The 24,426-nt window shown below is 43.4% G+C and overlaps 1 protein-coding gene across 10 annotated transcripts in view; it reads left to right on the forward strand.

Annotated features, from left to right (window-relative positions):
• Positions 1-24,426, forward strand: part of RHBDD1 (rhomboid domain containing 1) — a 120,856-nt gene that overhangs the window by 8,039 nt on the left and 88,391 nt on the right. For 9 of the 10 annotated variants that reach the window (XR_005127677.2, XM_054700112.1, XM_054700116.1 and 6 more), the window contains 2 exons: positions 18,022-18,513; positions 19,743-19,875. Coding sequence is in view for 9 of the 10 variants with exons in the window: in XM_054700112.1 (XP_054556087.1) it covers positions 18,081-18,513; positions 19,743-19,875 (566 nt within the window). In the remaining variant the exon portion in view is untranslated. Of the gene's footprint in view, positions 1-686; positions 1,074-18,021; positions 18,514-19,742; positions 19,876-24,426 lie in introns of all 10 variants that reach the window. The other variant, XM_054700120.1, reaches the window with a different exon arrangement.

The raw sequence follows: 24,426 nt of genomic DNA on the forward strand, positions 1-24,426 counted from the left end.
TTTAAGAAAATATAATTAAATCACATGGTGCTGTTTTAAAAGGTAGAGTTATAGAAAATCCAGAAAAAGGAGAATTGTTGCTAAGTTATAAAAACACTTTTAAGCAATTTTAAAATTTTGATCTTAGGACCTTATTTTATTTGTTTATATGCATTGAGAGCACTACTGTTTCCCAATTTTATTTCCAAAGCCAAAAACACCTGCTTTATCTCCTTTCATAGGTGGAAACTGGTAGGTTACTGGCTTTCTAAGGTCACATAGCTGGTGGGTGTATTCTGGGTATCTCACCAAGACTGGCCTGTACCCCTTAATATTGCTAATTTTTTGTCTCATTTTGACAAAAAGCCTTGGGACATTTCTTTTCCCAGAGTCTGTTTACCCCCAGCTGCCTGACAACTTTATGTTCGGAAACTGTTGAGATGTGTCTCATCAGCCACCACCTAGTGCTCCCGTAGCGCCGCGCTGAGCCCTGGCAAGCCTTTTGTCCTGTATGTCTCCACGCAGCCTGACAGCCTTTCATGTTGAATGCGGCAAGATTGCTTTTCAATGAACAAAGCTGAGTGTTACTTTCTAGGTGAAAAATAATTAAATGCTTTTAAAGATGTATTTGATGAACAGGAAGCTGGTCTGTGTAAATTAATTCTAACTGTAATGATGTCATAGCCTTGTCTTTTGTTATTAACCAGGTAATTGACCAGAAGTTTGGAAGCTTATTGTAACCGACAGTCAGTGGTTTGACCTTGCGTGCTGTCTGGAAGTGAACCACGCACGGCGCCTGTAAATGCCCTTCGTTCAGTGAGCTGCCTGTGTCATCACAGCATCTGATCGTGGGTTCCCATTTTCACCCTTCTCTTCTTTCTGAAATGGGCATTCATTGGCCGCACTGAATGTTCCACTGATCATGCTCTTCACAAAAGCATCTGGCCACACAGGAATGCTGTGTGTCTCCTTCAGGAACCACAGTCAGATGAACTTTTGCACATTTAGAACATCTAGCCAAGTAAATGCCCCACATTACCTGTGTCTGCTTTCTGAGTTCCATGTGAAGGAAGGGAGTGACTTTTGGTAGAGAGGTAAGTCTGGGGAGGCTCAGGAGGCATAGGTTGAGAGAGAATCTGCCCCAACTTACTCTGATTGGTCCGAGAAAGTTCAGAGCTTGTGGCCTTTTAAACGCCTGGGTGATGAGAGCATCTGTCTGGTGACTTCAGGAAAAGACTGGGTACGTAGGAGAAAAAGTTCGAGGGGAAGTGGTAGAAGAGTGTCACTGCCCAGCGGTTTTCGGGTACAGGCTCTCGTCTCTCCCACACACTCTCCATCCTGAAAAACACAAAATGGCATGACAAAACCCCCAGAGTTGATGGGGCACATTGTGCTAGTAGCAAAACCCTCAAACTCTGGCAGTCATGCATCTAAAAGAAATGAGGAACCTAATGCAATGGCAGCATGGTTTCCCCCTTGTGAAATGGTTGAGAAATGCACATATAATACAAGAAGTACGGTATTAGCATCCTGAACTTTGTTGTTGGGGGTGCTGCCTGGCGGAAGAAGGGTGTTGGAATTGGGTGGCACAGTGGTAGAGCATTTGGGTGGAATGGGGTGGCAGGCTGTCACTGCAGGAGCGGCTGGGTGTAGCTCACCACATGCTCTGTGAGCTGAGGTAGCTGCAGACATGGGAGGTGGGCAGACGTGTACATTAGTGAGTTTCTGTGCATCTTGCTTCAGTGGGCACCGTTTTCTGCATTCACCTGATGCTTCCTAAGCTGATGAAATTGTGCATAATCAAATTTGAAATTTGGTGTATGCTCAAATTACTCCCTGATAGACTAATCGCATGTCAACAAATTTGCTTGTTTCAAAATAAGCGCCATTGCAGATCTGTCCGGGGTGATGCTTTCCTGCAGCCCCTTCTTCCTTTCACCCACAAGCTATCTTTCAAGGCTCAGACAGGTGAGGAACCTCCTGTAAGGTGTTCGCTGACCTGGTTTGACCTAACATTTTCTAGGTGAGCACATATTTGCACCTTATTCGCCCACTTCCAACACATGTTGTTTTAGCTCATGTAAGACTTAAGTATGTAGTAAGGGGGCCTGGGAGGACAACCAAATAAATGGCTGAGTAACTCCCAGCAGAGGAAGACACACCCATTTATTAGGAGAAACTAAGCTGTTTTTTAACTTTTGATGGGATTTTGCCAAGGAACAGTACATCTGAATGGTGTTTCATAGCAACGAGACGATGATTCCTCTGTGGTGTTCCCAAGGGCAGACCCTGGCAAGACCTCTACTTTTTGGCAAAAATCTTATCTTCAAAGGGAAAGTGATATGATGTGACCATGCAGCTCGTGGAGATTTGGGCAAAATATGGGGCTAAAAGTAGGGATAGTGATCTTTCATACCAGTACTTGGTAAGCAGTTGCAAAGGTAAGTTTTTGCCCCTCTGTGGCTTCCATCCCTGATTATATCTGATTTTGCAGGATAGGGCTAGGGAAGACAGGCTGCCAGTTTGGGCACACTTCACAAGTCCACCTCCGGCACACACCCCTCCCCAAGTGCCTGGCCCTCCAGGGATAAATGAGAGAAGGCAATGATGCTTTTGTTTCTTGCCATCTCTATTTGTATAGCATGTATTCCAAACAGAAAATGACATTTGGATGATGGTTACTTGTTTGTTTTTAACTTATTTTAAAAACTGATGTTTACTTTTGGTTTCTTTTTTTTACCCATGACTGTGACAACAGTTACCAAAAGAGCTTGGGTATTTGCACATTACTTTGTACTACTCTCCATATAGATCTACAATTGACGTGTACATAAGATAATTACATCTGATAGAGTGTAAGTTTTATGCCTGAGATTTTCTATGTTTGAAATATTTTCAAAATTCATCTATGCTGTGGTATGTTGAGCAAAGTCACCAACTTCCCTCTCAGGAAAACTATATGCTGAAATTATGTCCTTCCTAATTGTTTGGGTGGTTAAAGTGTCATATCTCTTATTAATAGACAGTGTTTCAGCACTGATATGTAAAGAGCTTAGAAGTCGCCACCCCTGTCCTCAACAAGAAAAAACCCAAACAAATGGGAAAATCAGCAGATTTTCTTAGTATCATCAGAGGATTGAGATTACTGGGCAAATCACCACCCTGAAATATGGAATACTGAGACTCAGGCCCATACTGAGACTCACAACCCAGACCACATAGGAGACGAACCACTTCTTTTCCCTACTATATCCTAGAATTTCAGACTGGGGCCTTGTAAATTGGATGGGCAGAAGACAAATTAGCAGGAGAAAAACACAGGAGTTGATTGGCATGATCATGGCATCTACCTGAGGGAGCACCCACAGGTGAGCAACTCCATGGGTGGGTAGAACTGGGGCTTTTACTGACTTAAAGAACAACAATTTTTTCATAGAAGTGACGAGCAAAGGACGAGGGCAGCAATGAGTAGGCAGGCAAATGTAGCTAGGGGCAATGGCTGATGAGAAAGGGCTTTTTATTAACCTTTGTTACAGGGCTTCCTCTGGGGTGGGTGGAAGAGATGGGAGCAGGAACATCTTTGCAACTTATATCTTAATTTTAGGCAATTAGAGGGAGGCAGAGAACTTTTCTTGTATCTGCTGCTTCTCAGATATTTTGCCTTGTCTTCAACTCAAAATAATCCTTATGCCAGGTGGCATATTTTGGGGCTGCATATCCTGCTACTGTACATTCAGTTTGCCTGGATCTGAAACCACTGAAAACAGTAATTAGTGAGGACACTTAAATGGTAGTTTTTTTTTTTTTAATATTCCCCATACAATTACAACCCCCTTATTTTGACCCCAAGCCCTCCTTTCCCTGCCCCCCACCCACCACAGAGTGTCTCTGGTTCATAGTTGTTTGTAGATTTTGATATTTTCTTTCTTATTCTTTTTCCTGCTCACTTATTTAAGTTTTCTAGATTCCTGCTATGAGTGAGACCATCTGGTATTTTTCTTTTTCTTTCTGGCTTATTTCGCTGAGCATGATCCCTTCCAGCGCCATCCATGTTGCTGCAAATTGCATGTGTTTATCTTTTTTTGATTGCTGAGTAATATTCCATGGTATATATGTACCACATCTTCTTGCTCCAGTCATCTATTTTTGGGCATTTGGGTTGTTTCCAAAGCTTAGCTATTGTAAACAGTGCTGCTATAAACATAGGGGTGCAGGTACTCTTTGGAATTGATGTTTCTGTGTCCTTTGTTAGGTAAATACCTAGGAGTGGAATTGCTGGATCATATGGAAGCTCTATGTTTAGTAGGTCCAGAAATCTCCACACAGCTCTCCACAGTGGTTGGACCAGTTTGCACTCCCACCAACAGTGCAGAAGAGTTCCTTTTTCTCCACACCCTCGCCAACATTTGTTGTTGCTAGTTTTTTTAATACGTGCCATTCTCACTGGTGTAAGATGGTACCTCATTGTAGTTTTGATTTGCATTTCCCTGATTACAAGTGATGTTGAACATTTTTTCATATGCCTGTTGGCCATTAAATGGTAGTTTTGATGAATTGCTGAAGTCTGAGTGTAGACTGTCTTGAGAGGTGAAAGATCACTTTTTCTGCAGACAAGTGTGACTCTACCGCATTTTAAGAACAAAGACTCGGGGGGCAGATAATCTTGGTTAAAAAATCCCTCCTCATCTATAAAATGGGGAAGTAATAATACCTGTGTTAGGAATTTCAGAGGATTGAAAAATAGCACATGTAAAGTTTGACAGCAAGGATTAACTAGTGATGTATGTGGGTGCACATTTGTGTGATTTTAGCAAGGGATTTGACTTTTCTTTTTTTTTTCTTTTTTTTTTTTAAATAGAGGCATGTTTTATTTATTTATTCATTTATTTGTTTGTTTTGTTTTTTTGTTTATACATGCACTGGGTACAGTCAGAAGCGCGGGAGGGTGAGAGAATTCACCAGAGCCAGAGCGGGGAGCAGAGCAGGCAGAAGGACCGAAGTACACTGCTGAGGGGAGCAGCGAGCGGCAGGAGAGGTCTGCGCGCCATGTGGGACCCTCCTCGGGTGGCCGGGGAGCAGCCGGGGATCGAACTGGCGCCGGAGAGGCCGCGGGCAGCTTTGCAACCCAGCGCTCAACCGCTGCGCCACCGGGGAGGCCCTGACTTTTCTTTTTGACCTGTATTTTAGAAAGACTATAAATTCATGGCAAATGGATATTTCTGTTGAAGTCATTCACACATAGCTGAGATTTAAGGATGTTTACTGGATGCTTTTACAGTTCTAAGCACACTGATGTTTTAAGTCATTTACTCTTTACAAGAATTCTAGTACCAGGTGGCTATATTACTACTAATCCATTTTATAAAGTGGGAAACTAAGGCAGTTTGGTAGAGATGGTAGAAGGCCTCTGGTGACACCCTGTTGGCCGCGGCGGGCTGTCTACACAGAAAGCACCATGGGAGATGAGTGATGACTGACGTGGTCAGGGAGCCCATCACTAAGACTTCACAGGAGCTGGGCTGGTTGGTTCAGGAGTTGAATGAGAAAGAGGGGGCAGGAAGGAGTGCCAGTAACTGTGCCCCCAGGGCCCTTTCTGAAGCCCTGAGCCCCATTGCATTCTCACAGACTTCCGACCGGTGCTTTCTCCGTGCCCTGATGCCGACTAAGGCAAGCCACAGGTGACAGGAGTTAAGCCCCAACCCTATGGGCGGCTAACACCCTGGCATGTCTGTACCAGCTCCCAGAGTTCCCAGTGAGGTTGCGTTGCAGTCACCCTTGGTGAGAACTTGTAATGCCCACGTGTGGCTGCCTTGCCCACCCCAGCTTGCTGCCCCACCATCTATCACAGCATCTGTGCCTCCCATGTCAGTGACTTGTAGAGACCCTCGTGTCTGTGTCTGCTTCTGGGAGGAGCCCAGACCATAGTCATCATGCATAATAATGTCAGCAACATATAACTGAATCTGTCAAAGAGTGTGCTAGTTGAATCCTATACCATCCCATTTTTCGGTGGGGAAACTGATGAGTTTGCTCAAGATAACTAATGTGGCTGATAAATAGACTGAGGGGTCTGATTCAGGTCAACCGCTTGGTGCTGAGCAGAGACCTGGAGGCAGTCGGGATCAGATTGGGAAACTAGGCTGTGAAGATGAAGAGAAACAAGGTTAAGTACTGGTGGTTTTAAGATTAATGGCCGGGGCTTCACGGGAGCCTTTTAGCCTCCTATTCTTCTATTACAAAGCTGCATAAAGGGTTTCTTTCTTTTAGCAGCTGCTTGGGTTGGATTGATGAAATCAGAGTGTCCCCACCTAATCTGGACTTTTGCACTTTGGTGTTTTTCCCAGAGTTAGGTTAAGAGGGGAAAGAGGCCTGGCCGCCCTTCTGAGTTGGCATTCTGCTTGGCGTGCATGTTTCTGAGTGGGGGCCATGGTGGGAATCTTTATGCTCCCCCCTTTCCTGATATTCCCGCCCTTGGGAAATCAAGGCGAGGTGACATAAGAACCCTGTGCCCAGTATGAATTTCTGAATTCCTGCTCTGATCCCAGTGGGCATTGAAAACCTCCTAGCAAACGGGCAGCCGTAAAGAACAAAAGGATCTGCATGCACGAGGACTCCCATTCACAGACTTTTCTGGTGGCTGTGACAAAAGGACAGCTGGGGCAGTTGTTTCTCTAAATCCACATGCTTAGTGGCCTGCTGCAGGTAAAATCATTGCTGCCTCTGAGCATGTGCAGGAGGTGACCCACGCAACTTCCCACCTCCCTGGACGCTAGGAGCAGAGGTGCCCCTGCCTCTCCCTGGGTCTGGTAACTCTGCCTGCCTGTGGTAGAGCCCGTGTTGCTGACTGATCGCATTGGTGACCTTGTTCAAGTGGGCGCTTCTGCCCAGAGAGAAGTTGCACTGCCTTCTTCCGCTAGCCAGAGCGATAGATTTCTTTCTCTCTGTACGTCTCTATGTCTCTGTCTCCATCCATGTCTCTGTCACTGGGTATGGGGAGAACATCTCAGTCTTAAGCCCACACAAGCTTTCTGACCTTCCTGTGTTGTAAAGCACCTCGAGATCCAACCAAGCACGAAGGAACGGCCCATTCAAGAAGTTGATGAGCTTGGACATTGGGGACCCCACAGCTGGGAGAAGAACCAGGCTGAGCAGAACCCGGCAGCTGGCGGACACAGAGGAGGAAGCGCTGTCTCACTAGGGAATAGTCTCTCCGGTTTGTTTTAATTCTTTTTGTGCTTTTTACGTCAAGTTTTCAAGTTGCCGGGAAGCCCCAGCATATTGCTTACCGTTACCAAGTCCTGCACTTTTTCCTTTTGTGCTGACAAAATCCCTAGTCCCTTGGAGTGAATTAATCATGAATCTTCCTGTCCCATATTCTGTGCAATTAAACTGATGTTATACAAGCACATGCACCCTCTCGTTGCTGAAACTAGTTTGAGTGTTTCCTAAACCTGCAGTTCTTTCCCTGGATCTTTTGCTCTTGCCTGAAACCAGCTCCTTGTTCTTCTGGATTTTTTTTCTTTTCACCCTTAACATCTAGTCATCAGTGTAGTAGAAAATCTGGTTTTTATTATTTTTTTGTGGTTGTGTTTGTTGTCGGCTTTTGTTTGCTTGTTTTGTCTTTTTTTTCTTAGGCTTTCTCACCTCGGTGGCAGGACCAGGGTGGAAGCTGAAGTCTTCTGTTTAACCTGCTTATTCCCTCTGGGTTCACTTGAACCTTTCCATAGCACTCTGAATCGATCTTATCACTCTCTAAATATTGTTAGACTCCCTGGGGTAGAACTAATTGATTATCAAGTCCTGACCTGACAGTTTCCTTTGGTGAGTCCCTGTTGCCTCGGCGGCATTTCTCTGTGGCTCCATTTGAAACCACTTTTCCATGTTGAAAAGTTGAACTTCTCTTTTTGCCTCAGTGAATATTATTTATACAAAATAAATTTTATTAAAATGTCTGCATGCAACGGCTACAGAAATTCTGGTGAATCAAGAATGGACTTAGAAATCTAGATGGAAGTGGGTGCAGGGGCGGATGCTGCCTTTGAAGCTGTTTGCATAGCACACACACTGGTTTTCATTCAGTTACATTGATTTGGGATATTTGGGTAGATGCGTCATGAAGTCTCTGTTCCTTCCTCATGGACACTCTATTTCTGGGTCACACGGGTCATCCATTTTCCCCCAGTCTTGCTGACTGAACCTTCTGCTCCCAGCTGCTTTGCTGTTCATCCCAGAATTTCCTCACATTAATTTGTTTTCTAGGAATCTTACCTTAAGATGCCCATTTACTTCTTTGGAAGTCTTCAAAATGTATTTCCCCCATTTCTAAATTAGACGTACTTCAGTGGGTCTCTATTGCCAGGAGAATATATAACTTAAATGCATTGCTCTACCCTAACTCTTTCGGTAAAATCTTACTTTTCATAAAAGGAAGCTCTTTTCCCAAGTGTTAAGTATTGAATTCTTCAAATTTTTACTCACTGTCCCCTTTACTTGTTACTTAAATTCGTTCTAATCTTACATTGTGTAGTAGAGATTGAATTAAAAATGAAAGATTGTTCTAGTCCCTTTTCGTACTCTAAACTATTTTCTCGCACTCCAGTTTACTCTCCAAGAAGCATTTTTGTGAAAGAAAAGCTGCTGGTGCCTTGTTGAGGTGTTGCTAGTCTGTGAGTTAAAGCACATTGACTCAAGCAGAATATTTCCTGGCCTGACTCTAGATCACAGCTTAGAATTCAGAAAGTTTTATTTAGCCACTTGCGGACAGTCGTGGCTTTGTTAGGTGCTGAAGAAGTGCAGCCTTGGCTTTCTTGAGATGCGGGCAGGCAGGACTGCCAGACTCTGCTCCAAGGTGGGAGACTCAGAATGTGAAGGGCTATGCGGGTAGGCAGCCCTGTCTGGAGAACTGGATTTGAGTCCCAATAGTCCATCTTATGAGCGTAGCCATCTTGGTGTCTTTATATAAGAAAACTGGAATTTTTGTCTCTCAGTTTCGTGTCAACTTGTGTTTGGAGTGGTCAGACTTAAACTACAAGCTATGGGATCTGTGTGATGTTCACTTTGCTGACCTCTGGTGGTGAGAGCGCCCTGCGTGCCTACCCTATGGCCATACTTATTAAGCACCTTGGACAGAGAATGGGCTGGCATTTGAGCATCCCCAGGAAGTCGCAAGGGCAGTTCTTCTGAGCTACTCCTCATTCGGAAGCTCTATAGGACATACTTCAGAATGCATGCCAGGACACTTAGGTGCCAGGTACACCAGCTTATAGATGCCATGGAACTAGTTATATATTCATAGAGTGATGAGATTTAAATGAAATAAAATGATATATAACTACTATGTAAGCTATGAATAATTACATAAATATTTGGGGGGGAGGTATATAAATAGTTTGAGACCTTGAAATCTAGGCTGAAATTAATGATCAGATGATGATAAAGGTTCCATGTCAGTTAATATTTATGTAATTGTTTATGATCAACACATTATTCTAAGCATTTTACATATACAACTCATTGAGAACGCTGAGGCAGGTCTTATTAAGTGTCATTTTATAAATGTAAGAATAGATTGAGTACTTGCCAGTAGTAATAAAGTAACAAGCAGTTGAGTCAGGATTTGAACCCAGGCCATTTGACTTCAGAGTCCATCCTATTTGTGATGCTGTTCAGTCTGATGGTGATGGGATATAAGAAGCCATGATGGGCTGGGGACAGGGAGTAACATGATAAAGTAGGATTTTAGCCAGTATAGTCTTTGCATACGTGAGTTGAAGGAAGAGTACAGGTGACAAGGGCCTGATCTTTGGTAGGGGTCTGTCACCACATAACATCCATCCTCATTAATGGGTGTTTGCTTGTCTGGATTTTATTTTCTCACTTGTATTGTGTTAGTGGTTGTAACCCTGTCACCCAGGAGGTCAGGCATTCTGCCATCTACATGGGTAGGGTGACATTGATTCTTAGGCTGTTATGAAAGACAATTGGACATTCTCCCACCAAGCTAGGGAAGTTTGGTATTTGTTTTCATTTGGGGAGATGGTATAGAAGAAAAAAATGCAAGAGGCACTCTGAGGTTTGGTATCTTAAAATCAGGAAGAGTTAGCCAGTTGGCATTGGGGAGGTCTAGTAGGTAGTGTAGTGCCAGGTGAGACAATATTTTAGGTGGCTGTAATGATGAAGTGCATGAGATTGGAACGCCATTGTGTAAATGGGGGTCTCAGTAGCCTTCATAAGGGGAAAATACACTCATGTCCCAGGTTCTTCTGGAACAGAGTCCAGGTTGTAGGTATTTCCATAAACAGATACTGGAATGTAATTACTGAGAATGTCACAATGTTCATAAAGACTAGATTCCCATTACCTCCTTAGTATAATTTGATTCCAGTATTCATTTTTTATTCATGAAGTAGGTTTTCCTTTATTTGATTGTCTTCATTTCTTTGTATCGCTCTGCTTTTAGTGTGAAAAAAACCAGAGAGCCCTACTCTGATTCTTTTATGATTTTAACATTAGTATGGCTCATGAAGCCGTTGAGCAGATTTAGATGGCCGGAAAAATTTGTCATTTATGTGCAAGTTGTCATTAAGCGATCATGGTTTTCTGGTGAAGATGCCACACTGCACCCCCAGGACTCAGGTGGATGATACATCCTGCTAAGGTTGGACAGTGTAATGATGTGGAGCCATCCCATCTGCTGTTACATTGAAATTTACATCTTAAAGCCCAACTTACATGCTATTCAGACAGTGTGTATTGCACCTCACAGCCATGTATTGCACATTGTGCCCTAAGCTATTTGTGAGGCATCCAACGATTTGAAAAAAACGAAACAAGATACTTTGCAGGCGTTCTTTGTGAGTTAATAAATTCTTGTTTGTCACCTAAATGCAAATACATATTGTACTATACCATTTTCTTATTTCCAAAAGTACCTTGAATATCTGCACTTTGTAATTGGATTCTCTTGGGAACCAAGGATGCTAATGCTTTAGGAAAAATAAAATTAGGCTATTTCCATGGCGTTTTGGCTTTGTTTGAAACAATAAAGCATACCAGTCTTGTTTCTTTTGAAAGACCATGTACAGTGGACTGTGTTGGTCTAAGCCACGCCTCTGTTGTTTGAAGAAGTGCATTCACACTCACTCTCAAGACATCCCTTCCTGGTGGGTGGAAGTGCTAAGATCCTGGTTGTGTAGCAAGGACGACTTCTTAGAGGCTTCATCTTTCTTTCTGAAACTTTCTTTTTTACCTGAGCTTATTAAACTGTTTCTTATAGGGCTTGTGTGTGTGTGTGTGTGTGTGTGTGTGTGTGTGTGTGTGCGCGCGCGCGTGCCTTTGTGTACCTGTATCTGCAAGCATGCAGGTTTTTATTATATTGTAAACAATGAAATTTTAAGCATCTGGTTAACATCTTTCATCACTGGGGAGAAGCAAGTCAGTACCGCTTCACACCCACTTGGATAGTCATAATATAGAAGATGGATCAAAGAGAGTGTTGTTAAAAATGTGGTGAAATTGGCACCCTTGTACATTGCTGGAGGGATTGCAAAATGGGCAGAAGTTTGGAGAACAGTTTGGCAATTCCTTAGGTTAAAATCCGAGTTACCATATAACCTAGCAGCTCTACTCCTAGGTATGTGGGCCTTGGAGAAATGAAAACGTGTTCCTAAAAATATCCTACAGGAATGTTCACTCAGAGTTATGTATTACAGCCCCAAAGTGGAAACAGCCCAGATGCCCATCAACTGACGTGTGGCTCAACACAGTCTAGTACATCTGACAGTGACACATACTTCAGCCATCAAAAGGAACCAAATAGCAATACTGGTTACCACATGGATGGACCTGAAAAGCATGATGCCAAGTGAAAGAAGCCAGACACAAAAGGCCACATATTGTACAATTCCTTTTATGTGACGTGTTCAGTATAAGCAAATCCATGGGGAAAAGCGTATTAGTGGTTGTGAGACACTTGCGGGGGCTGCGGGGGGCATGAGGAGAGGACTGCTCGTGGGTATGGGGCTTCACTTTGGTGTAATGGAAATGTTCAGGAATTACGTGGTGGCAATGATTTCACTGCCTTGTGAATAAACTAAAAGACCACTGAATTGTACAACTTTAAGAGGGTGAGTTTTACACTATTTGAATTATATTTCAATATGAAAAATAAAAGTGTAAGCACCTGGAAAGTTGACTATTAGCAAGATGCTGAACCCAAGTGGGCCTTCCACAGATACTTGTTGAATGACTTGAAGAAACCTCCATTTTCATCTAAGATCATTTCAGAGAATGTATCTAAAATGTATGGCATGGTTAAATGAAATTTACTCAAACTGTGAAAATAGCAGTAAATATCTCAAACATGTTACCATAAATCCTTTCTTGAGTCTCAAAGAAAACCTCACACAATTTGAAAAGATTTCAGTGAATCATTTAAAAACTCGTACTTTTAGTGAAGGCTATTTTCAGAATAACACTTGCTAATTCCCATTAAGATTCCGTAGTTTCTTTTCTTGTGAAATTATTTGGTTACATTCAGCTGCCAAATTGGGACTATATAATTTGCAACTGGTATATGTTCTTACAATTTGATGGTTTGAATTCTGCTTGATCATATCTAAACTGAAAATTGAGATCTGTGTTGCCTTGGTAAATGAAAATAATGAAATATTTTCTGCTTTGTAAGTAGAATCAAAAATCATGATTCTATTCCCTTTTTATAAAACTCTTTTCTCTCCCCCTTGAGACGCATTGGTTTCCCAAGTTATGAATTCAGTTTCTTTTGTTTGTTCTAGCCACTTAGTTTTTCTTATTACATACCTGTTTAATTTTTAATTTCTCATTAAAAGTAAATATGGCTAATTTTCCTATCAATATTTCAAGAAGTCTTCCATTTCTCTCTGTCACAACCTTAATATAGCGCTGGCTAGTGTGTATTACTACATAATTAAAATGCCATTTTTTATCAAATAGTTCTGACAAAGCAATCTATTAATATATTTTTAAATGGATCAGAGGTTTATTTGTGTGATGTTCAGGTAAACGTTGTAACCACTGTTCCAGAACTAAAAGTGGCACCTAGGGTGGTGTGTATAGTGCTGTGGGGAAGGTCATGACACTGCTGGAGAACCGCTTAGAGAACTTACAGGTATTCAGACATCTTCTGTGTGTCTTGTTTATTGTATGATGTGGATACATTAAATATTGTCTAATGTAGCTGCATTCAAAAACTGCTAATCTGGAGGCATTGGGCAAAAACTAAGCCCTGTGTACATGCTGGTCACCGTGCTGGAATCTGTGATGTTCAAAATGGGTAAACAGATTCTGTCCTCTGTCTTTTGTGCTAAAATCAAGTTATGCGAGTACTGGTGTGGCTGGCATACAGTACCAGGGCAGAGGTCAGTGTGACATGAGATCAGAGAGGGAGGTGCGGGCACTGGTAGTCACAGGTGCGGAGCTGAGGTGAAGAATTTGGACTTTGTTCTAAGTGCGGCGATAAACCTCATTGAAGGCCTCCTGCAGGGGACAAAACTCCATGTTATGAAAGATGACTCTGAGCAGAGGTGGACAATGGTTGGTGAGCAAAAGAAGAGAGGAGAGAGTCCAGATAGGGAGTTTGTTATCCACACAAGTTATGGTGGCTTAGGTTAAGGCTCTGTCCTGGAACAAGGAGAAAGTAGACTGATAGGTGCTGCTTAGAAGAATTAACATAATGTGGTGGATGGGATTTGAGGGCGTCATGACAGCGAAGAACATGTCAAGAATGTTTTCATGTCTCTGACTTGAATAACTGGGCATTAGCTGGGGAGTCCATGTCCTGAGTTGGGAGATGTGAAAGGAGAAGCAGAATGGAGAGCCCGATCGGGGTCCAGTTAGGGGCAGGTAGGGAATGGGGTTTTGAGGTGAGGGAGTGCAGGGTCTAGCTGCCCTTCTTTGCGCTGTGGTAACTGGGTATAAGGTAATATAAATAAATCGCTCCCAAACCAAGCACGTTATACAGCTTTCCAACTCGTAGATGAGTTGCTGTGACTTCAGGCTCTGGGCTTTCTTGCAGCCCGGCGCTCTGTTAGATGGGCAGGACGAAACACATCATTTTACGATCACCACTTGCTTGCCCTGGTTGGTTCTCTGCAGTGCTCCTAGAACCACACCTCCTTGGTCCACAAGGTCAAGCTAACAGGTTTGATCTTCACCTGGGCCAGTTGGACCTTGTTGCCTTGTGACAGGTGCTGTCCCTCTCCGTGGACTGCTGAGGGATACTCACTAGGAAGGAAACTGGGCCACGGCATTGCATGAAGTAGTGTCCGTGTGTCTTTGCTCCTTGACATTTAAAACCTCTGTTCCTATCTGCGCCGGGGCTCCGGCGGGGCTGTGGAAGGAGCCCAGGGCCCGTGGGGCACTCCCCGCGGAGGCCGTGGCTGTGTCTGCTCCAGGGTAAGTACACATTTGTTGAGGGGGACCCACATTCTTCCTTCATCTCTTGGCTTTCCGTAACCAGTGTTTTTACTTCAAGTAGAAATGGGCATTTAGGGTGTGGGATTATGTTTTGTTCTTTGCTGTAACTCTAGTGCCTGGCATAGGACTGGTGTGCATTTGCCATTTAATATTTATTAAGTCAATGTGTGAAAGAAACGATGACTGAATCGTCATTCTGTAAGAAGTAGAGATAATTCAGTTTCACGAAACCAAGAGATCAGGCATATAGTATTCTTGTACAACTAGGTTCCCTGAAACCTGCTGAAAAATCAAGGTTGAAAAAGGTAAATTTGGAAATCATGTTATAAGAAAAAATATAGAAACTGTGAGAGTGGCGTTCCGGGTGTGCGCACGTGGAGGTGACGCGCAGACAGGAGCTGGGAAGAGGCTTGGAGCCTCTGGAGCACCCCAGGGCAGCAGGAGTCTTCACGACCACCGGTGGGGACACAGAGCTGAGAGGGGAAAGGGTGTGAGAATAGAAAAGACCGGCGGACTCAAACAGACTCGGCCCCAGTAACCTAGCGTGGCTGCACCTTGCGAAGGAAGACCGGAAATCCCACTCCATTTGTTTGTGCTCTTCAGAGCTATGATTCCAGTCAAGGGGAATTTTTTTTTTTTAAGCAAAGATACAATTAGTTTTGACTTTCTGCTGTGCATGGCCTGACATCCATCGGACACAATTTGTGCTGATACTGAAGGGTGTATTTAGTGATTTCTTCTAAGTGATTACTTACTGATGAAGACCATGTTTCTTCATTGCTCCCATCACAGGTAATGGTGTTTGATTACATATGTGTGTGTGTTTGTATGTAATTTTTTAGGGAGAAATCACAGAAGTAGTTGGAGAATTGAAAATTGACTTGAATGCCTGGATGAAAAAATCAACTATTTCTCCAAAATTATTTGGGAGCTTTTCAATTGAAATTTCATTCAAGTCTGTATGTAGTTCATGAAATTGTTGGTAATAAGCCCGTGGTGATAAGGAAACCTGGATTGTGCCGGAGATGTGTAGGTGCATGTTTGTGTGTGTATATGTATAATTTGGGGGGGGGGTTCTTTTGGTTAGAATGTTGATGAGAACTCCTGTGCAGACATGGGGAGTAGATTTGAGCCTCATTAGGATGATACCGCTTGCAAAGGAATTTTCAGGTGTGATTACCTTCTGTTTCATTGTTTCAGCATCTACTTTGTTGCAAACATGTGACAATAATTCTAGAAAGGAGGTGCTATCATTCCTAATTGAAAGTGAAGAAATTGAAGTTCAGACAGTTTCATAATCTGGTCTTGATCACACGGTCCTTTTTTACCCCAGAGCCTGTGCACTTTCCAACGTGTTGTCTGGATGCGGTTCTTTAGGGTATTTACCTGTTTGACTGCACCAGGCCCCATAGAGCTTTCCATCCTCTAGTTGAAAACTTGTGCAGCCTCCAGGCCCCTGATCTGCCTGTTTGCCCATGTCTGCACCTGCCCTCTTCCTTCCTGTTATGCTGGACGATGTTTTTCCCTCTGTGGACTTTTTTTATTTATCGTTTGCACCTTTAGTCTGTGTCTCTGTCTTCCTTTCTTTACTAGCTCCTTCCCATATGCGTGACCTAGTCTGTCACTAAAACACATACTTTCTGTGCTGGTTAGTCATTGCTGCATAGCATACTGCTCCCAAACTTGGAGTCAGTGAGTTTAGCTCACTGTTCTGTGGTGGAGCCTAGCAAATTAGGCTGAGCTCAGCTGGGCACACTTACGCATCAGTGGTCAGCTGCTGGTCAGCTAGAAAGCTTTGCTTCTGGGGTATCAGCTGTCTAGGGGCCGGCACACTTGTCTCCCATCATTTGATAGGCTAGCTTGGACTTGTCCCCATGGCTGCTTGGCGGGTTTTAAGAGAGAACAGATGCCTGCAAATCCTCTGAAGGCTTAGTTCAGGTCTTGTGGCGGACAGAGTGAGGAAGGGACACGTTAGGTCACAAGGCCAGTCCAGCTTCACTGGAGAAGTGGACTCTTCTTTGTTAACAACTCCAGCTCATACTTTGAAACCATAGTTCTGTCACCACCTGAGGCAGGATCCTGGTTGTCAGGTCCTGCTCTGTTAGTGCATACAGACTTTGCATGGCAGTTGTTGGTTTACGTCTTACTAGAAAGTGAGCTCCATAAAAACTGGGTTTGCATTTCCATCTAGAATTTGGCATAGCGTAGGTATTTGTAAAAACTGAAGGTATGGAAATCAGATGGAGGTTTCTCAAAATATTGATATTAAAAGTAGATCTACCATATGATAAAGAAATTCCACTCCCAGGTATCTACCTGAAGAGCACAGAAACTCTCATTCAAAGGGATCTATATACTTTGCTCTTGCAGCCCCTATTTTCAATAGCTAAGTTGTGAAAACGGCCTATGTACCCCAAGACAGAGGAGTGGATCAGAAAAGTGGAGTACTACTCAGCAATAAAAAGGGAAGAACTCTTGCCATTTGCAGCAACATGGATGGAACTAGAGAGGATAATAATGCTAAGTGAAATAAGTCAAAAGGAAAAAAAATACTGGAATAGTCTCATTTATCTGTGGAATATAGAGAAGCATGGTAAAGGGTCATTCAAAACCAACCCAATAATAAATTCTTAACATCTGACTGGAAATCTGAGATGGGATGGGGTTCAGAGAGGAAAGGGGCTTAGTGAATTGTTGGGGGCAGTGGTGGGGGGCAGGGTGTGAAAACAGATATTTGTAGAGGTTTAAACCATGACTCTCAAAGTGGATACAGCAACATCAACATGCTTTACCTCAGTAAACATAATGTGGAAAAAAAAATAACTGGAAGTTATTTGTGACAAAGTGTTCCCATTATCGGTATCTGGCAGAATAGAAGATAACATGTTTGTATTTTAAAACTTGCTTGTTGATATTTAAAAACTTTGGAGCAAACTCTAATATATCAAAGTTGAATATTCCTTTTAAAACAATGTTCTGAGTAGAAATTATTATTACATTCTTGCACCCTTCCTGTCTCAGTTTTTAGTTGTTCTACACATTTGTTTATACGAGAGAGAAGTCATATTTCTGTGACTTATTTGTCAGAGAAAACATACCCGATTTCTTAACTGGTTCATTGGGATTTGAGAGGAAATTTTTATTTTAGAATATAAATGAAGGGCATCAACTGCTGGCCTGGGTGTCACTCTAGAGGACACTGAAAATGACTCTTTAATGATATCTGTCTATTGTGTAAGCTCATGTTAAGTAAGTGTCTTATCAGTGTATTCATTTTTAATGGCTAGACTTTTTTTTTTTAAGATTTATTCATGCCTGCAAGAACCGGGGTACAGGCCAGATGTGCGGGAGGGTGAGAGAATTCATCAGAAACAGAGCGGGGAACAGAACAGGCAGACTGACCAAAATACACTGCTGAGGGGAGCAGCGGGCGAGTCAGGAGAGGCCTGCCTCGCCATGTAGGTTTCTCCCTGGCTGGCTAGGGATCGAACTCGTGCTGTAGAGGCTACGGAGTGCTTCATAGTGCGGTGCTTAACCCTTGTGCCACCAGGGAGGCCCTAATTGATGGACTTTTATTCTGTGTTTTAGGTTCAGAACAGATTCCTGAGAACCGACCACACTTCCCATCGCTGGGTTGATTTCTAACCATGCAGCGGAGATCAAGAGGAATCAATACCGGGCTTATTCTACTTCTTTCTCAAATCTTCCATGTTGGGATCAGCAATATCCCACCTGTCACCTTGACAACTCTGGCTCTCAACATCTTGTTCTTTTTGAATCCTCTGAAGCCCCTGTTAAGTTCCTGCCTTAGCGTGGAGAAGTGCTACCAGCAAAAAGACTGGCAGCGTTTACTACTTTCCCCCCTTCACCATGCGGACGACTGGCATTTGTATTTCAATATGGTGTCCATGCTATGGAAAGGCATAAAGCTGGAAAGAAGACTAGGAAGTAGAAGGTTCGGCTGCATCATACCTGCCTTCTCTGTACTCACGGGGGTGGTATACCTGCTCTTGGAATTTGCTCTTGCAGAATTTATGAATGATCCTGACTTTAGAAGGAACTGTGCTGTAGGTTTCTCAGGTAAGCTGGACAAAATTTCTAAGGTGGCATTCATGAACACAGTAAGGGACATGTGGCTGTTGCTATTTTATGAAACAAAGGAACTGACTTCTGAGAGGTTAAGAGCTACTGGGGCTTGGATTTTACAGAGGAGCCTTTTTAGAGTAGAAGTAGAACATAACTTTGCTATTCCTCATTATCTTGCATTATTCACTCTTGGACAGTTTGGACTAGTAGGATATGTTCGAAGGCAGTTTTGTAGGTGATGGAGTCCTGGAAATAACACTTGCCCATTTGGGTGGGATTTAGGAGCGAGCCCCTGGTGTAGTTAGGATTGGGGTTCTCTAAAATGAGTATTTGTATTTCAGTATGGCTTCATTCACGACAACACACCACATTTCACCATGGCCTGCTCACCTTGCGTTAGGAGTTGTGATAGTCACTTTGCATGACTCCTGATTCATGCTATTTAGTCCAGACAAACAGGTCCAGAGGGAGGTGGCATTGCCTTGGTTTTGTAGATGAGGACACTGAGACCCAGAAGGGCACAGTAGCGTGGTCCTGGTTGCACACGCAACGAGGACAGAGTAGGGTGGAACCCAGCGTCCCTGGCTTTGACGTTGTGTGGTATTGCCTCTCGCTTTCTCTCCTTCCTACCTAGCTGCTGCTGTTGTGTTTTAACACATCTCATAGGACTGAAATTGCAATCAGACCTGAAATCAGGTGTTCTAAAAATGGGAATGTGAAGCAGAGTGGGCAAATCGCCCTCAATAAAATCCAACCCTGCTGTACCTTCCTTGCTGCCCTCCCGCTCCCCTCTGAGATAGATTCTCACACCTCTGGTTATCGGAGAAGAAAGGAAGTTTTTCCACAGAAGTTAGAAAAAAGAACACGCCACTGGTAATTTTTTTTTTAATTGATTAAACCACATAGCGTTGATATTAACAACGTCAAACTATGGGGTTCAGTGGTGTCCTACAGCTGGCATGTACCCCATCTTCTGATTCTCTACTCAGTAGTGCGCTGGGAGTTTGCATGAGCGCCCATGTTTTAACTGTCTAGGCCTGATCACCTTGACCATTGTCCTCTACCCGATGCTTGGCCGGCTCTGAAGAATCCAGTGTGTTTCCACGCAAGAAGTTGGATGTAGTGGAATACTCATTTTCACTTTCTGTTAGTTTTCTTTGAAAATGTTGATTCTCACCACATTTGGGATGTTGATTATTTGTATGCTCTTTATTCTCTTTTAGGAGTTTTGTTTGCTTTGAAAGTTCTCAACAACCATTACTGCCCCGGAGGCTTTGTCAACGTTATGGGCTTTCCTGTACCCAACAAATTTGCTTGCTGGGCAGAACTTGTGGTGATTCATTTCATCTCTCCAGGGTGAGTGTTTACTTTTAGAGAATACAAATGAAGAACCTGATGTTCCAAGGAGAAAGAACTGCAATAATGAGGTCACCGATTGTTCGTGCCGTGCTCTTTCTTCTTTAACTAGAAGGACAGGATTGAGCTGAATGGTTAATGACAGACGCCTGAGTTTGGATGCTGTCCAGTAGGGAGCTGTGTGATTTTGGTAAACTTGTTTTAACTGAGTTTCACTTCCTTCAATTTTTAAGTAGGAATGAGAGAACCTGATACATAGGTTTGAGAATCATTATTTATCATCCTATCAATCAATCAGTAATCCAGAGGCAAAGAGAAGCCACATAACTCTAAAGATTAAAAAAAATTACCCAATACATTGAGCCGATGCTTTTTAAGTCATTTTAACTGTGAATTATCTGGGTAATAGAAGTTTTTAAGCAAGAGTTTTCACTCAAAATCTCAATATGTGAATGGATCCACTCGGTACCATTTTGGGTTGAGAAGACGCATCGGGCCCTTACTCCTTCATCTGACCCCTGTCAGATGGCAGCCCCAGGGGCACCTCTCCCGAATGCCAGGGCTCCAAGAAACATAGTTTGACAACCGCTGATTTAGATGCATCCATTCTTTTACAGACAGGTGCGAGGAGATTCAGAGGTAAGGGGCCCTTCAGGCAGCTCCTGGTAGCAAGAGACTAGCAGGATTCAGGCTTCCTGACTCCTAGTCTGGTGCTCCTGCCTGTGGCTCCTTTGCTTCCTGTCTAGAAAAAGGAAGGTGAATTTCTTCATTTAATCTGTGTAATGCAGCTGGAAGCACGTGGTTTGTTTGTTTCTATTTTACTGTGGAGCCCTGGACACTGTTTGGAGAAGGGGCGATTCTGGAAGATTCAGAGAGAAGTAAAGGGTGTGTTTTTGCTGCTCTTCCTTTCAGAATGGGGGTTTTATTTGCTTTTGGTCAATGCAGCTGATTGGGGTCTGGTATTTTATTTGAGAATATTTTCCTTGGGCTATGTGTCAGCCCAGGAAGCTTGAGTCCTTCTTTAATGCTAATTTCCTGTCCTGGGCAGCCTTTGGCAGCTGGTCTGTAAAAGGCCCTGATGTGGCCACTGAACACCACTCATTTGCAACTGTATTGTTATCTTGTGACAGTTCCGAGAAGAAAGCCTAACAAAATCTTCAAAGTTTTCTTTGAAAAAGGGTCCAGTAATGTCTGTCCCTTATCTGAACAGCCCTGTCTATACCTTGTCACTCGCAGCTCTGACTTGCTTGATGTGACTGGGTTCTCTGTGTCAAGGGGCTGCTTGTGTGTGATGCCACACCCAACATTCATATGCAAATCACTCCCTCTGGTACTTGAACTTTTATTCCTTAATGACGCCATTGAATAGCAGGGCCTTTAAATATTCCCATGCAACTGTTTCTCAAGACTCTCATCATGCATTTTATATTTTCAGCCCCACCCCGCCCCCCAACCCTTTTACAGACAAGGCTTGGCACTATTTCTGTGTAACATGCTTATTCTGCTTGGAGGAACCTGATATTACGAGCCTGGGAATGAATTGACGTTTCCTATCTTTCGAGCTTGAAAGAATAACACTTTTGGTCTTTAGATTTGACTGCTTTGAATGATAAATTAGTAATATCCAAGTCTCTACTTATACGTGTGTCCAAATAAAGACCGAGCTAAAATCGGGTCCAAGAAACCCAGAAGCAAGTGCTGCTTTGAGAACAGTCTTGGAAGGATGGGAGAAACTAGAGCTCTCTGCTCTGCATTGTTCTTCTCCTGGTGGTTGTCAGTTAGAATTTTCATTGGGCAAACACTGTAAACCTTTAGAACAAAGCCTGCTTTATTGTCGGGGTAACGAGTTGCCCTTGGGAGGAAAAAAAAAATCAGCTGGAGCAAACATTTGGTGGATCTCTGTGTCTTGTGAAAGCCATGGAATTAGTCATTTCCCCCAGTTAGGAACCGGATGGAGCGAAGCCACCCCAAACAGCCACTGGATGAGGTCAGGCGCGGCCTCCACCTGCAGGGTGATGCTCTCCACGTCCATTGCTTGGTGTTTGTGCTTTTCAGACTCCGTACACCTAGTTGCAGTTGCTGCTTTGCTCTCAAGGTCTTTTCGTTTTCTTCATGTGGTGGAACCCTGGTAGGTGTCCTGGTGTGAAGAATGTTCCTGCTCCCCAGAGGCAGGGGAGGGAGGTTCGTTACCCCTGGGGGTGAGGTGCCACTGCCTCCTCACAGACCTGAGTTTTGCCCCTTCCCTCTCCCACCCCTCCCTTTACTTTTCCACACAAATTGCGATCCTCCGCAGTTTCCCACTGTGCTGTAGGCTATCTGCCCTGAAAATGGCAGCTCAGAGAAATAGACATTTCCCAGAGTGAGAGAGCAGCTTGGTAACCCCGCGGGTGGACAGTGGGCAGTGTGAGTGGACTTGGGCTCCCAAGGTTGCCCTGTGACCTCTGGCAACTCCTACTACCTCTGAGCCTCAAGTGTCTTCCCTTGTGAATTGGGAACATTACTCACCTGCTGTGTCCTTCAGTCATTGTAAGGCATGGGGGAGGTCATCCGTCTGAAAGGGCTTTATAAAGGATACCATCATGGACTCCTCGTGTTTATGGTGAGTTAAATCCCTGGAAGTGTGCTGGGTCCTTGGAAGGAATCACCCTTGATATCTTGCTCTTCCTGAAATGAAGAAGATAAGTCAGTTGGTGTTTAATCTGTTTTCCGTGAGTTCTCCTCTCTCTGTAGCCCTTGTCCCTACTTGATTTTTCCACGCAGAGTGACAGGCGGCAGCCTAAGAATCCCATGAGCTCTTCTTCAACACAAACGAAGCAGGTCGTGACTCCATTTGCTCTCTAGAGGTTTGTTAATGCAATGGGGCAGTTTTGAAAACAACCGCCTCTGTGGCTTTGGCTCCTGCTTCATTGCTCATGTTTGAGGAGACTCATTACCTTGAGCCAACTTAAAACTTTTTGGTTAGATTGGCCAAATAAGAGAAAAGTAGATTTTTAAAAAAATATAGTTTTCTCTTATGCGAATTGACTGTTCAGAACCTTTTGTCTCCTTTTCTTCTCTTGCACATTCATGATCCTACTATAAGATGCTAATCCACTTTTGATTGTGTTTTGCAGATAGAGAGAAAAGTAGATTTAACATACATTTTAATTGTTCCAATTTTAAAATTATAAAATCCCCAAGTATAAAGTTGCTGGACCATTTGAAAGTAAGTTGCAAACATGATGCATCTTCAAAAAATATTTTCTTTTGCTAGCCACATTACTATACTATTGTCATACTGACGAAAGTCAGTGATTCCCTAGTGTTTTCTAATAATTGGGCGTTGTTAAAAAATTTTCTAGTTTTCAAAACATCTTTTATAAGTCTTTGGGGGGAGAGACATTGGAATGAGGGAACATCCAGTCCAGGTTGACACATTGCATTTGATTATTGTATTTGTGTTCCCTTTTATTCTAAGTTAGCCTTTCCACCTTTTTATTTTCCCATGACATTGTAAAATAAAAGTCGTGGGAAAACTGTGAAGAGACTAGGTCTCTCGTTTCGTAGAATGTCCCATGTTCTAGATTTATCTGATTGTTACTTTGTTAGGGTCATCTTTCATTAAAGATTTATTTTATTTATTTATGCATATAAGAACTGGGGTGCAGGCCAGAGGTGCAGGGGAGGGGAACAGTGAGAGGATTCACCAGAGACAGGGTGGGGAACAGAACAGGCAGATCCACTGAAATACACTGCTGCGGGGAGCAGCAGGCGAGACAGGAGAGGTCTGCTGTGCCATGTGGGTCTGCTCCCTGGCAGGGGATCAAACTCATGCTGCTGTGGCTGAGGATAGCTTCATAGTGTTGAGACTTAACTCCTTGCACCACCAGAGAGGACCCTGTTAGGGTCCATTAACTTAATCTTCTAGCCTCTGCATTTCTATAAACTGAAAGCTAGGCCTAAAGCTTAATTACGTTCAGATTAAACCAATTGGAGGGCAAGAATACTTAAGAGGGGCCACGCCACATTCTCCAGATTACATCACATCAGGAGGGACTCAGTTCTGGATTGTCCCCAGTGAGCAAGGCTGAGGTCAGTTATGTGACTGAGCAGGCTCCATCGCCAGGAGACATCCAGCCCTTGGCAGTGGGCAGGCAGTCTATGGGGAGGTATTTGGGCATCCTGCGGATGGCAGATTCTGGTAACCTTTCACCTTAACCCGTCAGTGTGTGTCGGGGAGGGGGGGTGGTGTGTTGTCCTCTTGGTTATACCAGGGCAAGTTGTGAAGGGTGATCTTCCAATTCGATCACTTCCTCTACATTTATTACAAGGGCTTAATGCAGAGTTGGGGGATTTGGACACACAGGAAGGAATTGAGGAAGATGAGTGTTTTGTCCAGGGCAGACCTCAATTTATGATTCCTTTTAAAGAAAACAATACAAAATTGGAAACAAAGGTGACAATTGTGCATGGGAAGAGAAAGCGCTATGATCTGCATATTTTAAAGTGCTGACAAATACTGTAATGTCACCAAATTCGTAAAAACAATGTCATATTTGGTTAACTCCCTTA

This window comes from Talpa occidentalis, unplaced genomic scaffold (assembly GCF_014898055.3).
Source record: "Talpa occidentalis isolate TD23 unplaced genomic scaffold, MPIMG_talOcc4v2.1 talOcc4.3, whole genome shotgun sequence".
Classification (NCBI taxonomy): Eukaryota; Metazoa; Chordata; class Mammalia; order Eulipotyphla; family Talpidae; genus Talpa; species Talpa occidentalis.